Source organism: Silurus aristotelis (genome assembly GCF_946808225.1).
Source record: "Silurus aristotelis genome assembly, chromosome: 20".
NCBI classification, from domain to species: Eukaryota; Metazoa; Chordata; class Actinopteri; order Siluriformes; family Siluridae; genus Silurus; species Silurus aristotelis.
The window spans coordinates 6,441,243-6,459,517 of NC_139593.1; the positions used below are offsets into that span (position 1 = coordinate 6,441,243).

At 36.6% G+C, this 18,275-nt stretch overlaps 1 protein-coding gene across 1 annotated transcript; it reads right to left on the reverse strand.

Annotated features, from left to right (window-relative positions):
• Window positions 1-240: 240 nt before the first annotated feature.
• Window positions 241-11,120, reverse strand: slc5a7a (solute carrier family 5 member 7a). The gene is made up of 9 exons (XM_083522769.1): window positions 10,960-11,120; window positions 10,364-10,588; window positions 9,636-9,749; window positions 9,280-9,435; window positions 7,952-8,100; window positions 6,977-7,120; window positions 4,853-5,006; window positions 2,192-2,409; window positions 241-2,037 (listed from the first exon to the last, which is right to left on the reverse strand). Exons 2-9 carry the CDS (start codon window positions 10,545-10,547, stop codon window positions 1,381-1,383), a joined length of 1,776 nt encoding a protein of 591 aa, XP_083378895.1. The 5' UTR covers window positions 10,548-10,588; window positions 10,960-11,120; the 3' UTR covers window positions 241-1,380.
• Between the last annotated feature and the right edge of the window lie 7,155 nt (window positions 11,121-18,275).

The window sequence follows — 18,275 nt, forward strand, 5'->3', positions numbered from 1 at the left end:
CGCAAGAGGATCCACGTCACCATAGTCGTTATCATCATCATCATCATCATCATCTCCAACCCCCCAGCCTTCACCACCCTCAAGAAACTGTCGCAGCAGAGAAGTAAACGCCCAACGCCAATCCCAATCACCCCCCCCACCTTCCTTCCCCTACCCCCTCTCCACCTCTGGCAATATAATCAGAGCACTTAGTGGAATGTACGTCAAACAGGAGTTTTTTATTTATTTATTTATTTATTTTTAAAGCTACATTCGCTTTCAAAGCTGGGGCTTACACGCAGCAACGAGACACAATCCTCCAACTTTGTAATACATAATTTATTCATGGTTTCTTTTACATTTAGAATCTTTTTTATGGCTTAAATAAATAAATAAATATAGATTTTTTTTTTTTTAAGCCTAAAATCTTTTTTTCTTCACCAACTTGGAGTAACTCCAAGAACACAGTAAAATAAAATTATTGATTTGTACAACTTTAAAATATATTAAAATATACAGTTTATATGTACACATTATCCACACACACACACACACATCTGCAAAAAGACAACAAATGAACACCGACTCAAAAATCACAGCACGTATCCTTTACAAGACTTTTGCAGCATCGACTACCTTTCTTTAGAAAGTTTCTGCTGAACCGTTTGCATATCAAGCTGAAATCGAAATGGCACCCGCATTTAAATATAGTGCACTACATAGGCAGTCGTTTGAAATTTCTAATTGAACAACGCATCTAGTTAAAGCGATTAACATAGCGCTCCCTTATTCTGTTCTTAGAATTACACAAAAATATGAATATACTGGATGTAATTATCTCACAGTTATGCCATATGTTGTATATCATTAATTGGACTGAAAAACTTGCTAGATTAATGGAACAGCTAATATAATAACATTAATACATACATTAAATTACAAGAGAATAAGATGGCAATACTGTTTAAAATGGAACTCTAATTTTGGGTGTATAGCTTTTAAACCTGTTTGCTAATGCACACTGTATTTTAATTCATTTTAATAAATAAGTCCTGACCTAGGATAAGGTTATGTAATAAATATTGCCTCAATTAGAATGGGGTGTAGTCACAGTATCTAGGATTTCTCTCAGCGAAGAGGAGCAAAATTAGTTTATACATACCATAGTGAAGCGTTCTGAACCTTCATCAAACCTGTGTCAGGTTGACATGATGTAATATGTGATGAATATGTCACAATTCTTTCCCACATCTGCTCCTGTTTTGCTATTCTGACTGATCCTGTGGCAGCAATGTAAAATCCAATACATACAGTTAAATTGTCCATTTTCATTCGGTGTCAAGGGCGTACATCTGACGAGGTGCTGTCCTTCCCATCATGGCCATAGTGCTAATTGGAAAATTATTCATTTACATGAATAGGAGACTCTGGGCTGGTGTCCTCCTCCTCTTCAGTCAGGGTTTCCTTCCTGCTGAAGGTGCTGGCCAAAGTGACGCTAAGACGTTGCCGCACCGGCGCCATCTCACTTAGCCCGATAACATTCCTGTTCACCAGTGTGGTCCTGTCCATGATCTCAGCACTGTGTTTGGCCACTACAGCGTCCAGGAAGTCGTACTTGGCTGACAGTGTGCCGCTCTCGAACAAGTACTTGAACAGGTAAGAAAAGGCTACATTGCCCAGGAAGGAGGCCAACATAGAGACCGTCTTATAGGGAAACCTCTGCAATATCAAATTCTCCACTTCCCCTGTGCTGTGGTGCACCTTTTTGATAATGTACCACCCTGGGTAGAAGATAAAAGGGGGCAGTTTGAGGTAAGGCTCACCTCCACCAATGCGCAAGATTAGGCCAAAGACGTATCCTGCCACCGAGCCATAGGTGTTGGTGCCTCGCACAAACAAGACACTTAGGAGCTGTGGGAAGATGATCACGTAGACCAGGTCTGAGCTTAAGTACCAGAGCCCGTACACTGTACCCGTCAGGAGAGCCATGGCTGTTGCTAGAGCACCGAAAACGAAGATGGTGATCCGCATGACCCAGACTATCTCATTGTCTGATGCCTAGAGCACAAAAAAAAGACCAAAAATGGTCACTAACTGGTTGGATTGTTTTACTGTTTAATGTACAGTTTTAATGCAAACTTTTTTGGAACTCAAATGGTTGAATGGTAAACTTAACATCATGCTCTGCAACACTTATGTAATGAGTGCTTACAGATTGGCGGAAGGCCAGCTTGTAGATGTTCCTGGCGAACATGGAACTGGCTGAAAGGATGGATGAGTCAGCAGATGACATCACTGCAGCAGATACTGCCCCCAGCCCGAAGAAGGAGATGTAGGGTGGGCACAGGTACTGCAATACGATTGGAAGAATCATTTCTGACTCGTCTTTCTGCATGGGAGGGATTGGCCCATAAGTCGTCTGATTCCAGTCTACAAACAATAGCACATAGATAGATACCATAACTGTTACTTTCAGCCCATAATTTCTCTAATAATTACTGTATTAGGTAGAAATATTCATTTGCATGCTAGACATTCCTCTAATCCTCAAGTGTTAACAATACACACTTCATAAATACAGTAGGGGGTGACCCTTAGATATCAGGATGCTAAACAGCAAAACTTGTGGCCATTAATGGCAAACTTGATAAGAAAATTGGGTACAAATCTGCAAAATACAAAACTGTTTTCAGTTGGACTGAGGTGGTCTGGCCATTGTTGAACTGACCAAAGACTTTAATATTATTTCTGTCTATTTACTTCACTACCTTTCAAGGTCAAATAGACCTCAAGGTCCACTACATTTTGCGAAATCAATCGTTCCTTTTTATTTAAGAGTCAATAAAAACTGTTCAAGTGCGCAGCAAGCCACCAATCAGGGTCGAGCACGTGCTCTGTTTTGAACTTGTTTTGATTGTCTCTTGGTGGCATCTACTCATCACCAACGTACAGTTCAGCATCAGTTCAATAGCAAGAAAAATATTTTAAGAGGAATATATATTGAAAAATACTCCTAAATCCTATCTTGCCATAACACTTGTGGCCTTATTTGCGTGATCTTTTTGAAGTAGTTGAAAAGAAGGTTTTAAGCTCATGAAAATTTTAATAATGTAAGTGTTTGACTCATTATTATTCTATTAATAGATCGGTGTGCTGAGAGTAACACATAAGCTAAGTTGATTAGGCAAACAGCCTTGTGACAAAAATAATTATAGGGACATTATTGCCATATTAGATCATAATACTGTGGATACTTAAGTACATTTAAAGGCAAATAAAAAGTTTAAATGGAGCGCTTTTACTGCAGTAATATTTTACCTACTGTATCTTTACTTTAACTCAAACACATGGTTACATCCACCACTGAATTTAAGACAAATATGTATATCAATCAGATACACTGTCCTACTGATGATACTACTCGTAACATCTGGTTGCATTGATATTTCCTAAAAACCCAGGCTTCACTTCCACTTTGATAGTGAAAATCAGTAAAATAAATCTGATTCGTCAGGACTGCCTCAGATGTAATATTTACAGAGTTCACATCATTAAACGGATAAACCCTCAATAATAGATGAGAGAGACCAGCTGTTGTTATTTACACGTTTCTTTAGAGATCTGACGGGAACATGGCCGCCACCCTGTGTTAGTACAGGCAGGGAAAAGACCTCCCTGTTGTGAGAGTTCATTTTAGAAAAAAAGAAAGGAAAAAAAAAAATATTTGACAGTAGCAATCAAAAAATGTCCCATGTGAGGTTCAGCAGCTGGCACATAATCTTCAGTACATTCATGCTCTAGTGCTGTTTAGGTACCGAGCAGGAATGAGATTTCATGTACTAAAGAGGTCTTAGGCTAGAAAAATTGCTTCATCACCTGTATGATTGATTTAAAAGTCAATGTAGAATGAAAGCCTGGATAATACAACAGTGTCATATTATAAATGAGGGGACTGGAACATTTATTAAAAGGGCTGGTTGTTTTGAAGAGTGTGGGATAATGTCACTGATGGCTGCCATACTGTTATGCTAAGAAAGCCAGCATCAACTAGCATTCTTATTGAATTTCATCTAGTTTGAGTTAACTTAGCATTTGACATGAAACAGAAAACAATGCATTATCTTATGTAGGCTGGCTTGGCTTTTGCTAGTTACAAGCATGGACCAAAATAAACTAGCAAAATCCAGACCATTGATCCCATCACATATTGAGCTGATTGTCTCTACCAGAGAAAAATGAGAAATATTGCACAGTGATGGGGGTCCTAAATGATCTTGCTGCTGTTTAAAGATTGCAAGTTAGAATAATAGCGCTGAAGCTATCTTGCCAGGATTTAGCTGGTTTGCTTGTTAGCTGCCCCATGATGGTGTAAAAGTGGCATTTTACAGAAGGACTTATCATGGCAGATGCTGCCCTTGAGGAATGTTTGCCATTTTTGGTAGCGGTAACCGTGCTTTAGCTTTGGCTGCTTTTGCTATGCATTTGATTTATTTTCTAATAACAGCATGCACCACATGTCTTTCACCTTCTTTGACACTACTACTTTAACTGATCCTACGAGAATCCCAAACCATGTACCAGCTCCAGTTGGATCCCACTTAATGAAGATTTCGGACATAGGACTTTGAGAATAAACAACCTCTAAATCAATACTCAATGTTCTCCATCATTGAACCTTTAAAGGCTCTGGCAGGAGCTCCTGGTTCCACAACTGGCTGTATAACACTATAGACGGGGCTTTACTTAAAATCACAAACTCCAGTGTTTGATATTTCTCACTGTCTGGTGTTTGTAATGTTTTAATGATTTATAATGAAAATAAAATTTAATTGAGCAACTATTTAATTTGCAGGGTCCATATGTTTCAGCTGACCTGTGGAGGCACCAATAGCTCCGATCAGGACAGAAGGGATGGCCATAATAATGCAGCCGAAGGCAGCCAAGAAAGAAAGGACCTGGGCATAGGTAGCTGAAGAGGCAGAAAGAACCCGTTGAAAATAGACTTGCCAGGGAATTCCCCCCAACATCTAGGAACAAGAAGGGCATTGTTAAATACAGACATCAAACAGCAAGACAAAACAAAAAGCAACAGTTAACAGGCTTTATAGCTTTTAGATGCAAGTCGACACGAAATTTCACAGGCTACATTATGTCAAGTCACAATACAAAGATCTGTTTTGCTTTCAGCTATAGTTTGATGATCATGAGTGACCCTTCATACATTGATGGGGTTTTCTGGCCGTTTCCTGCAGCACAGACACGACAGAATTGCTTGCTTTACAATTTCATTACAAGCCCTTGACATTTAGAAATACATATTGCTTTCTTTTTTGAGCTTTTTATTTAGAACAAGTTACAGGGTTCAATTATATTCTAGCATTTAATGTTATTTAGTAATTTGGTTTGCTGTATGTGTGGCAGCCAGTGAAATTCTAATATTTTCTTCTACAGTATATACACTATATGGACAAATGTATTGGGACACCTAACTGTTCCAGCCATGTGTGGTTTTTCCCCTATTTTTACCACAATTTTTCACTGAACTAGAAGAACCAAACCTGTTTCAGCATGGCAATGCTTATTCGCACAAAGTGAGCTCCATGGAAATATAGTTCAAGTGTATGTTTATTTATTTATTAATTTATTAATTAATTTATTTATTTTCAACCTGATAATTTGACAGCTGGTATCTGATCACAGTTGATTAGGTGTGTCTGTTTCACTACAGTATGTAGATATAATTCGTATCAAAGCAAGATAATGAAAATTGCACTTAGCTAGCATGCTTAGCTAGTTCCAAACACCTTATTGACAGTTCTCATTGATTGGTTCCGCTTGAGGCATAAAATGATGCTTGTAGGAAGAAAGCCAAGTCAAGGTCTTAGTCACAGTATATAGAAACATGTTGCTATATATAGCAACGTGTGTGTGAGTGTATAACATAAACACGTTAATAACTCGTTAATGCAAATTCATTTGAATAGCACTAGTTTTTTTTAACGCTCAATTAATGCAGTGGGTATTTCTGTTTGTCCATTTTTATAAAAAAATAAATATAAAGAAGGTGAAATTCTTTACTCAGATATACATATAAAAAAAAAAACTCAACTAAAAAATTACTGTAAGCATAAACAGTAAACATGTGTTTTACTGATGTGCCAAGTCTTAAATCAGCAACAAAATCCCCCAAGATGCACACATCCGGCAACTTAAACCATCCGTGTGGAAACATAGCAAAAGTTCCATTTGGTGTCCTGATGATTTAAGTCATTTAAAACACCATAATTCATTTGAAACATTTACAAGAATAATTTGACTTCATGCTCTATGTTGAGTTTGGTTTATATAATAATATACATACATTTGCGCAAAGAATCCATATTTGTCCATGCTGATAAGAGTATTAAAAAACTTGAAAAGTATCAATTTAAGGTACATTTATAACAGATAAAAATGTGCAATGATGTATATAATAATAATAACGTATGAATGTGTGTGTGTGTGTGTGTGTGTGTGTGTGTGTGTATACAGTATATATACTTATAAAGAACATATTATTAATTTTTATTCCTAATTATTATTAATAATTATTATATATGTAAAGCTGCTTTGAGACAATGTTCAACTAAATTGAATTTAATATATATACTGTGTATATATATATATATATGAAGCCATAGTGATATCCAATAGGGTTTTCCAGACTTCTTCACATCTATTAGGGCTTTAATATGAAAAAAAATGTGAATTTCAGTTTTCAATTAAAATGACATGATAGTAAGTTGCCAAAATCATCACTAAAAACATATAAAAAATTAAAAAAGAACAGTGACAAAACTGCAATGTACCAGCATTGGACATAAAGTAAAGGGTAAAGAAATAATTGTGCCCAATAAAATAAAACCGTAAACTAAATGGAAAAATCTATTAAATAAAATGTCTGTTGTTTATGGCAAATGTCTCTATGTTAAAATAATCGAAAGTGAACTAGACTCACTAGAAGGAAGAAGTTGTCTGCCCACATCCATTTATCAGCGCTGTCGATCGTCCCCAGCCAGGACTCCTGGTAGAGGCTCTTAACTGCAGTCAGGCCGATGTCAGACACAGCAGGGTTGGACAGCGCGAACGGGACACTGATCCACTGCCGAGAAAACAAAAACACTTTCATTTGCTTTGTACACATTCTGTTTCAGCTATAGCTATAAAAAGTATTTATTTAATAAAATAAACACAAATATAACACAAGTATCAGACTGTCGAATACGAGTTCCTTTTTACACTCAAGAATTTTGACACCAGTTTTGTTGGTTATAAAAGCTCTTAGGTTAACTTTGTTTAGTAATGTCTGGCAGGTCAGGTAGAACATATGGTGCTAAATCGTACTTATTTTGTACTGCAAAAATATTGCCATCCTTGGTATAGAATTGCCTGTGAATCTATGAGACCTCAAAACTTGAACTGAAGTCAATATATTTTGTACTCTGCCTCCAATATCCTGTGTTTCAAACAGAAGCTCCTGAAAAGAAATATTTTAGCCATTTGGCCTTTCAGTGACCTTCACCCTGGTCAGATCTATTCGAAAATCCAATCAGTCTAATATGCTGGTTGAAATAATACTTCAATATCCTACATTCAGATTCAGATAATTGAAAGAATTTTTTTCCCATTCATGATTTCCCGTTTCGCTGGGTAGGAATATTATGCGACAATATGATATAAATTTCCTGACTGTAGGATGAAGAAAGGTTTATCTTATAGTATCTTGACACAGATGTCAGATTGTCGCACTTATTTGTTAGCATGATTAAATATATACATACAATGAGTCAAAAGAGAAACCTGCATAAAGTACCTAATGGCCATAATTTCATTGTTTAAAACATACTCCATGTGGGTGTGAACAGATTCCTAAATAGTATCCTAAACTCACAGAATTCCCACAACTGTATATAAAGATAAAACATAAATGTACCAGTCCCAGAAAGATGCAGAAGAGCTGAACCACATCTGTGTAGGCCACTGAGTAAACACCACCCACCAGTGTGTAGAAAATGGCGATGAGAGCAGAAATGATGACCGACATGTTAATATCAATGTCCACAATGACGCTCAGTGTTGCTCCTGTTGAGAAATAAAGTAATGGTGTGTGATTTATAAATTAGGCACGCTGTCAATGTTAATGCCTTAGTAATGAATTTGGGGAGGTTTTGCAAGGCTTGTTTTTTTCCAATAATCTTCTAGGACTGTTGATGTATATGGGTTTCATTTTATTTACTCTGATTTACACACCACACAACATTTATGCACCATTTATTTGTTGTTCAGGGCAAAAATCCTAAATGTTGTATGGATGATGGATGAGCTACGTAATATATAAAAATGGGATTTGCAATATTAGAAAGACACAACAGGAAAGAGCACTATTGTCTATTCAACTTCAACTATAGATGAATTTCATTGTTCTAGACATGTTCTAAAAATCTCTTTATTTACTCAGAATGTGTTTTGAATTATCCTCATCCATATGGACCGCTTATTAAAGCATAAACGTTTGCTGATAACATAAGCTGGTAACTTTTTGATGCATTAGTGAACATATACAGGTATTAAATATTTATGGTACACAGGCTTCAATTAAAAAATAAGACGTCCAGGAAATGCTGGACAGCTTCCTGGATCCTGGATACTGGAGTTCACCCTATTCTGTATGTTTTTAGGGTTTTCCTGCAGTAATCCACCTGATTCTACACTGGTTGGTTATTAGCTGCTGAGCTAATTAGTTGTTAGCACAGGAATATATGATAAAGGGCTGAGATTTTTGGGCAACTAATCAGAAGGTTGTAAGGTCAAATACCAGCATTGAATAATGGGTCCTTGATCATGATGGTTAAGCTTCTAACATTGCATTAGATGTTAGATGAGAGCTCAGAACCTAGATCTTGTTGTTGGATAGTTACTTATGCATTTAGACAGATGACCATCCTACTAATGTACTGTACAAATCTAAACACATTATGGCATAATTAAATAATAAAACATCCTTTATGCAGAATCCATGAATTCTTCATTTCTTAATTTTTTTCCCCTTTGCCATTGCAACCAAAGTGCTGTAAAAAAAAAAGCTAAACACACTTTATGCAATGTAATAACATTAAACAAAGCAAATATAAATTTTTGAACATCTGTGTGTACTGTATGTGTTTCCACGAACTTTCCTCTCTGTGCCACTGATGATATTGGATTTTTTTTTCTTTCTCTAACTCAGGCTCTGGCATTGATTGAGCTCCCAGTGTTCCTTACCGAGGGCTGATAAGATGGCGGCCGACCAGAACATCTCCCCCATGAATGCGGGGATGAAGAGCAGGCCACCCATGCGCTTTCCGTACAGCTGCTGGAAAGGGTCCAACATGGTGACGTAGCCACGGGAGCGCATGGGCTTGGCGAAGAACAGGCCACCTTATTGTCAGAAGAGAGAGAAGAGAGTAGATATGGAGACGATGATGATGATGATGATTGGCCATGGATGTGAGATAATGCATGTAGAGTACTCAGAGAGAGCACATGGTGGTGCAAAAGAATAATAAGGATTTGAACATTGATATAAATAATAATAATACATTTCTAATCAGAATAATTTTTATTAATAATGATCCTACCTAATACAAGACTCATGGCGTATCCAAATGGAGCCTGCGCCCAGGCCAAGCCGAAACCTGGTAAATACACATTCTCAGCAGTGCCGTTAATGTATCCACCTCCCACCCATGTAGCTGCAAATATAATACAGCACACACACACACACACACACACACACACGGGTTAAACACATCTATTTTACCTGACACCACGAATTAAACGCAGAAACATGCTGATATTAAATAAATTAATATATTCAAAGTATCTACAGCCTAAACTCCACGGCACCAATCTTTAATTTCTTTATTGTCACTGGTGATTTCTACTGGTGAAACTTTTTTTCCCATGTTTTTTTTTTTTATAATATATACTGATAATTAGATTCTGGCTCGTTCATAGCGATACACCCCTGTTGTATATCTAAATAAAGAGAAGCCAAACATGGATCTTCTCATGTGAAGGGATCAAGGACATGCATAGAAAATGTAGCAAAAAAAATATACCTGAGCACAATATGTTTAATGTTTTACTTATATCTTAAAAAAGATGCATAAAAATATATTTATTTCACTTTTTTCCTTTTCTTGAAGAAGCAAAGCGCATTTCTTTCTCTTTCTTTTATAAAATGAGGAGAAAAAGTGTTTTGTGTTTCGCAAAAAAAATAAAAAGTATTAAATCATTTTACTAATGAAGAGACATGATTTAACACAAGGATTAAACCCATGCTTTTCTCCTCCCAGAGTCGTACCCGTCATGGTAAACGCTCCCACAAACAGTCCGATGTCTCGTCCCCCGACCATGATGGTCTCACTGCGGTCTGTTCCCTCCTCCACGCCGGAGTTCTTGTTCTTCCAGGCGGCCCATATTCCCACTCCGAGGATCAGCAAGTAGAAGATGACGATCGCCACCAACCCTTCCACGTGGATGGCCATCTTCACTGCGCTTCCGAACACCTCAATGACATGGAGGAGACCTGGTGCGCGGAGAGGAGCGAGGAGCGAGGAGCGACCACCACACAATGGATCAACAGTTCACAAGTGTGCGAAGGGATTTCAACCCAACAGGAGATTAGTAAAAAAAAAAATACATATATATATATATATACACACACACACACTTTTTGAAACCTTATTGCAACGTTTTTAAAATAATTATTTGCTAAAATTATGGAGATTCTTTTCCATTTTTTATTTTTGTGAACATTTGATGTTTACTTTCCATCATGCAAAATGCCTGAAACTCCTTTAAAAAGGCAAAGCAATGCATCATAACGTCTATTTCATGGTTTAAAGTCTATTTTGGCAACGTGTCTGTATCCTGAGCTGAGTGAATCCCGAGTCTTACCTTTCTTTTCGGAGTAGCGGATAAACCCCAGGCACCGACCTGCAGGGAAATGAGTGCAGGGTGTTGCGGTGCGCGCATTGACGCACGGAGCGCAGTGGTGGAGGAGGCAGTGCTCCGCGCTTTGCGCGCTTATACGAGAGTAAGATTTCGTCAGAAGGTCGATGACGGACGTCAGAGTTGTGAATGGAGGCCTTGCAGTTTAAAGATGTCGAACAAGTCCATTGGAACTCAGCCAGCGGTCAGAGCCAAAAATAAAACAGGTTTGGCTTCACCACATTTAGTTTTTTTATTAATATAAAATGCATTTACTTTTATTCATCGATTTCAATTGTTTTGAGGTTCATCACAAGTATGTAAATAATAAAAGATGTAGAATAGTCTTTAATGTTTTTTGAGATCATTTTTCTATGCAACCAACTAAGAAAGAATTGGACTGTGAATCACTCGTGGACAAAGGAGTCCAAATTGGAAATTTGTCTCTAACAAAAGAACTTCTTTTACACAGTTCAGGAGAGAAGATGTTTTCAGACTGCCTCACCCCCACAGTCAAACATGGAAGTAGATGCTTAATGTTTTGGGGATGTTTTAAACCAGGGTGGATTGGAGACTTATTCTGGGTAAAAGAAACCAACATGGCTACCATTCCGTATTTCAACACCATGCAATTCCATCAAGACATTGAGCCGAAGCATACGTCTATGCTCTGTAAGCGTTATTTAGAGAGTCTGGAGTGTTATCTCTCGTGAAATGATCTGCCCAGTCATTACGCCAACTGTAAATCCTATTGAACTGCTCTGGGATGAACTGGATCACAACAAAGGAATCTCCAAATAGTAAAGAGCACATTTGACAAGTTTTACAAGAGGCACAGCAAAGTATTTTATCCAAATGTTTGGAGAAACATTACATTATTAAATTGTGTTGCATAGAAACTAAGGGAACATGCATGTGTCTCTCAAAAACCATAAAAGAAGGTGTTTCCATGGTTATTTTACAATCACTTTAAATAAATTGTCTCCAAAATAAATGAAAAAAGCTCTTACAGTAACCTGACGGTGAAGTAAACTGTATCAAACTATTGATATATAAACTTTCAGACAAATTATTAGAACATAACTTTTCCAGCCATATGTGGTTCTTCTCCAAACTGTTATCACGAAGTTGGAAGCACACAATTGTATAGGACGTCTTTGGATGTGGTAGCATGACTTTTTTTTTTTTTTTTTTTTCTAAAAGCCCACGCCTGCCAACACTTTTGCAATTTTATAAACACTACCTCATCGTGACACTTGACCACATTCTGACAGCCATAAACAATTAATTATCCTCTGTGGAGGTAAACACTTTAAATAAAAAAATTAGCAGACCATGGTCATGCGGGAAAGGGTGTGTTTATAATAGCTCTCAAAAATATACGAGGAGAGGAACTTGCGGAGAGAGAGAGAGACAATTTACCGGTGACAAGACTCCAACTTGGTCTAGCTGACCTTAACTCACAAGAGTCGACTAATTTGACTCAACAAAAAAAAATAAAAAATTCGGACAGCCTGCCAAGATGCTTCCAATTACGAGCGTTGGGCCTCGGACACGCTTCCCATGCAGATGGTAATGTAGCGGAAGGAGATCCTCATTTCCTGTTCAGCATCATACTCCATAAAAACACTGCAGCAATTTGAATTTTCTAGAAATTGAGTCATAAAAAATGTATAACCGTGCTTTTTAATCTGGATAATGAAATTAAAACCTGGGTGTGCCTTTATGACCTACATTTCACTTTGCCCAAATATGGAAATATTAAGAAAGCAGATATAAATCAATTCATTTTTATTTCCATAGAGACTTTTTACAATGGGCAGAGTTTCAAAGCAGCTTTACACAGATAAAGTGGTTATAAGGTTATATAAAATAATGAGTACGTTTATTGTGTAGAAGTTTGTTCCTTATAATTGTTTACTGTAATAAGTGAGCGCAACTGAGGCAAGGAAAAACTCCCTGAGATGACATGAGGAAGAAACCCATGAGGAACCAGACTGGGTGGTGGCACCGACTGTCCATACATTACAGTTCCATTGTTGAGGTGTGTAGTAAAAGGTGCTTAAATGCAGAACTGTTGAACCTGTGGCCCCGAGACATTGTAGTTCTGATGATATTAATTACAGTCCAAGTTTACCCTCAAAATTTTTTAGTTGCTCAGCAGATTCATGGATCTTTAGGCTGTTGATGTGGAACCATCCCCAGCTGCACAGAGTGATTTCCAATTGAAGAGAACTGGGGCTGTTGCTATTGATTCTTTTAGTAATCGAGTATTTTAACAATGATTCCATCGTTTAATCAAGTAATCAGATAAGAAGTACTTTTTTTTTTATTATAGAGCAATACTACTTAAAAGAGAGAAAATAAAGACTGGTCTCTTAAAATGAACAAGTTATTTGTGCCCTTTTAAATTATTTTTATAAAATTTTTATTGCTGAAATTGAATACAAGAATATCGGTGAATATATAATAATCCTATTTAGTGCATTTAATGGTGGCCGCATAGAATAGGTTGGGAAAATATTAGTTTAATGAAACTCTAATATTTTCACTCATATTTATTTATTAAATCTCGCACAGTAGTGTGATGTGGTATTCTGGTCTCTGGAAAAGCTGCTTGAAATTTTCCATACACTAAATAAATGCATTTTCGGTTTCTCAGACCAGAACTAAAATTCTCAAAACTACTTGTTCAACCTCCACATCATGTCGTCACTTGTGCACATCAAAAACAGCATTTTTTCAATTGCTTTAAACAAATTGATTGTGTACAAGTGTCTGCTGCTTCCTACTTTATCAATTGTTTGTTATGTTGATCAAAACATATTATACTTCTTCTCACCGGAATAATCTTATTTCCCAAAACATTTCTGCATCAGTTCAAGTCATTGAATGCTAAATGGTTGAACCAGTTGTCCTCATTTGTCAAATCTTATCATCTTTACATTTCTATTACATTAGTTTTTTGGTAAATGTGTTGAATTGATGAATTGTGCAGATGAATCTTGAATGTCACTAATGAAGGCGAGTGAACGGCATCAGATCAACCAATGATCAAGTAGTTCTCTAAAATAGGTCAAAGGTTATTCTCATGAACCTTTAATTGGAAAGTGTATACAAAACACAGAATTACAAATTCTGAAAATGGATGAGCAACCAAGAAACGAACAAACACTAATACAGGACAGTAAAAGTGTGAATCCTGTCCGATCTCCTGCAATCAATATAAAGCAAATAAATTAATTTGTGCTGCTGAAATTTATAGATGCCACACAGATGAAATTCAGCCCTGTGCTTTTTCAATCACTGTGATCCAGCCCATAGTTTATATCAGGAAACACTGAAACTGTGCAGCGTCACACTTACAACAAGACTAAACGTTGTGACGATCTTGTTTGTCAACAATGACAAAAGGACTTGTTATTCTGATGGTAATGAGATTTCCATTGATACAAATACTTACTTTTGAAAGATGAACTAAGGATTTTGAGAAAGGTACAGGCTTTTGCAAGATGCTTGTCCCCAGCGAACATGACATTTTTTAATTCATGTATCTTATTATTGTTTCATCTTACACTAGCAAAAAAACTGCCATGGAACCTCAATGAAATCCCCTCCTATTGGTCAATCACTGTTTTTTTTTTTTTTGTTTGTTTGTTTGTTTTTTTGCAAATGAAATCTAGAGTCTATTTTTCTCTGAAGTTATGCTAGTACTTCCTGTCACTGTTCACGGGTTTGCTGCTGGTAATGGATTATGAAATTTTCCAGCTCCCTAAACTGAGATATTTATATGAAGACATCCTGTAACCACTATTTTTCCCCCTTTACTCGTTCTGCAAAAAAGGTGGATCAATAACGTTGAATGTAAACGGGACTGATGTAATGCATATTCAGATCCCACTGTGCTCTCATTATTTCTTTTTCCTAAGGTTTGCATATAGAATGTTCTTAATGACAGCTTTTCGCAACATTCCATATCACAACATTTCGTATCGTCACCCCTTTATCTAATCTCTCTCTCTCTCTCTCTCTCTCTCTCTCTCTCTCTCTCTCTCTCTCTCTCTCTCTCTCTCTCTCTCTATATATATATATATATATATATATATATATATATATATATATATATATATATATATATATATATATATATATACACTGTACTTATCTTAGCTAGCTAGTTTAATATAAACACCAAAGACTACTAATTCTTAGAATTAACTTTGAAATTTCTTGCAGAAATCATGTCATCTTAGTGCAGAACATCAGCAGTGAGGATGGGAAGATTTAATAAACATTAACTAAAAATCCTCCCAGCTACTTTGCTTTAAAAAAAAAAAAGAAAAAAAATGTGTGTATATATATATATATATATATATATATATATATATATATATATATATATATATATATATATATATATATATATATATATATATATATGACATGATTTCTGCAAGAAATTCTAAGTTTCTCTTCTGCAAGTTAATTCTAAGAATTAGTAGTCTTGGGTGTTTATATTAAACTAGCTAGCTAAGATAAGTACAGTTGGCAGGATATTTGGAAAAAATCCCATTCTGTTAGCTAGAGCACTTACTCAGAAGCATTTCTGAGACTGTATAGGTTTTATTTGTATATGATCTGTTATAAGAATGGTTTTCTAGCCTGCCAAAAGAATCTTCAATACAGATGGTATCAAAAGGTTTTGAGACTGGTTTTGTTTACAAGAAAGTATTTATTTACATTCACAAACTATTACCTTCAAAATAGTCAACTTGCACAGCAATAAAGCGCTTCCAGCATTCCTGCCCTTCTGGTGTCCTGGAAATATTTTTTTCGAAGCGTGTCAATCACCTTCTTCGATTCACGCTGGATCTCTGTAACGGTGTCAAAAATGGCGACTTTTGAGCTGGATCTTCATCTTTGGCATGTCAGCGAGAGCCAAATCGGGCGATTAGGGTGGGTGTGGAAGTGAGATCATGTTAAGGTGGACAGACTAGCAGAAGTGGTAATGCAAGTGGTCAGAATAGCACCAGTTGCACGGCTCCCGATGGACACAAGATTCTGTCTGTTGACGCACTGACTTATGAAGGTTGGTGCTCCCTGTGACTGTGTGTGCAGCCTTGTGCTGCCATCTGTTGGCGTGTTACAAAACTAGTCGGAACTTTTTTAAACCACTTCATATATACTGTAGGCTACAGATCCAGCTGTCTTATAATATACCATATACATATCTTTCCAATTTTACTTATGTTAGCTAGCTACACCCAAGACTATGAACATTCCTGAATATTAACTTTGAAATTCTCACAGAAATTGTCAGCACAGTGCAGTTCCTTTCAGCAGCGAGGATAGAAACTAAAATTAACATGACCTAAAATTATCTTAGAGAATCCTGTCAAGCATAAGTCATATCTAATAAATATTAGCTTCTTTACTGTTCTAGCTTTAAGTAGCAAAAAAAGAAATTGCCGAATGTGGACAGGAAGTGGATTTCAAAGAGGTTTTGTACTGGTTTCGTAGTCTGTGGAAAGTATCATCACATACACTGTAGGCAGGTCCAGCAAATGTTGATGTATGTCAGAAAAACAGCATGTGGCTGGGTGGGAAACTCGGTCTGTTGGGAGTTGTTGTGCGAGTGGCGCGTGTTCGCTCGGTGCAGGAGACCACAAAGCTTTAATGAGCACCAGACGCATCTGTCAAATGCCCTTTGAAGTGTGCACTAAGCACAGTCAAGCATGCAATACTCACTGCTAATGGCAAATTAACACCAAAAGTGTTTACACAGTCTCAGTAATTCATGGGTGTGGCTACATGGGCAGTACTCAGGATAGATCGCCTTCAATATATACCTTTTCACCCTAATTTCTACTTCAAATTCTCCTATAGTTTGTCACAAATGGAATCTACAATGTTTGAGAAATCACCAATAAGAGTGGAATTATATGCACTTAATACATGTTTTGTGGATTTTGCTCAAGATATTCCTGAAGGTTGCAGACTTTCACCGACACCTTGAATAACTACAAAGCCAGGTCATTAATAGCATCATTTTGTACCAAAGTAATAATAATCCTGTTTTGCCACCTGCTGGTGTGCTTCTAGAAACTGTGTTTATATATTTAAATAAAACGACATCATCCGAGTCCATTAAACAGTAATTTCACTCTGACTTTTCTCTGTAATACTTCTGGTGAAAGATAACAGGATGTTGCAATATTTATGATAGAATGCTGCCGCCTTGTGGCAAAAAGTGGTCCTGCATCCACTATTATAAGAAAACTGAAATACAGTTAAGTAGTGATTGCAAAAGAATCATCCTCAGTCACATGCTGATATTTTCCTTAGAGTTTATTATATATATATATATATATATATATATATATATATATATATATATATATATATATATATATATATATATATATATATATATATCAATTACATTTTCTAATAACTGTCAAATGAGGTTAAAGATTGCTGTGCTAGAAGACTGATGCAACACTTTGGAGCATGCACATATGTTTCACGCTTGTCTCTAAGTTTTTTATCCGTCAATTTAGTTGAAAGTGAGTTCAGCACCTAACTTTCTTCATAACTCATTCACGTTCTGGTTTAACCCTTAAGATAATTTTATTTACGTGTCTAAGAGATGTGGGAAAGGTAAAGCGAAGGTGGGCATTTGTTCTTTACTGAGTTTTGTTACTGAACGCTTTTCCAGACTTGCACACTGGAAGCTTGGGTTCTCAGGAGGAATGTAGAGATTTGAAACAAACAGGCAGACAGGCTCATTAGTGCTGGACAGCTGTTGAGGGAAAAAAATTTTCTTCTCCCCACACTTTCCCCCTGGTGGTTGATCTCTTTTCTGCTCATGAGTTAAAACTTGCCTCTATGAAGAAGTGAAAATGCAACCAAAGGCTTTGGCAGGCAGGGGACCACAGGCAAACATATCCAATGTTTTTACATTTGTCTCCTTCATGTAGATTTGAAACAAGTGATCTTTGAACCTGCATTACACATCCTTCGTATAATCTGATTCCTTCAAATCTTAGTCCAGACTGAACATTTTAACAACATCGTGAATCATTTCTATCTTTTACTCTGGAAAAAAGTTTTATATTAATTAATGATGATAATTAAAATTGTGATCACATGCAATCAGAGTCTTGGTGTGTGTTTCACAATAAAGGAAGGAGTCTCCAGTGTCAGACCTTTTGTAAGTAGGAGGATGTTTGGTTTCTTTGCAACAAGATGTTTTTATTGTGTAACTTTTTATTAATCATGTA

Excerpts from the sequence above, each read along its gene's own strand:
- slc5a7a (XM_083522769.1), bottom strand. The coding sequence starts at position 10,547 with ATGGCCATCCACGTGGAAGGGTTGGTGGCGATCGTCATCTTCTACTTG. Across the intron at positions 9,750-10,363 it reads GGGAGCGTTTACCATGACGG|CTACATGGGTGGGAGGTGGA; the intron begins GTACGACTCTGG and ends TTATATTTGCAG. Across the intron at positions 7,121-7,951 it reads TCTGCATCTTTCTGGGACTG|TGGATCAGTGTCCCGTTCGC; the intron begins GTACATTTATGT and ends TTTTCTCGGCAG.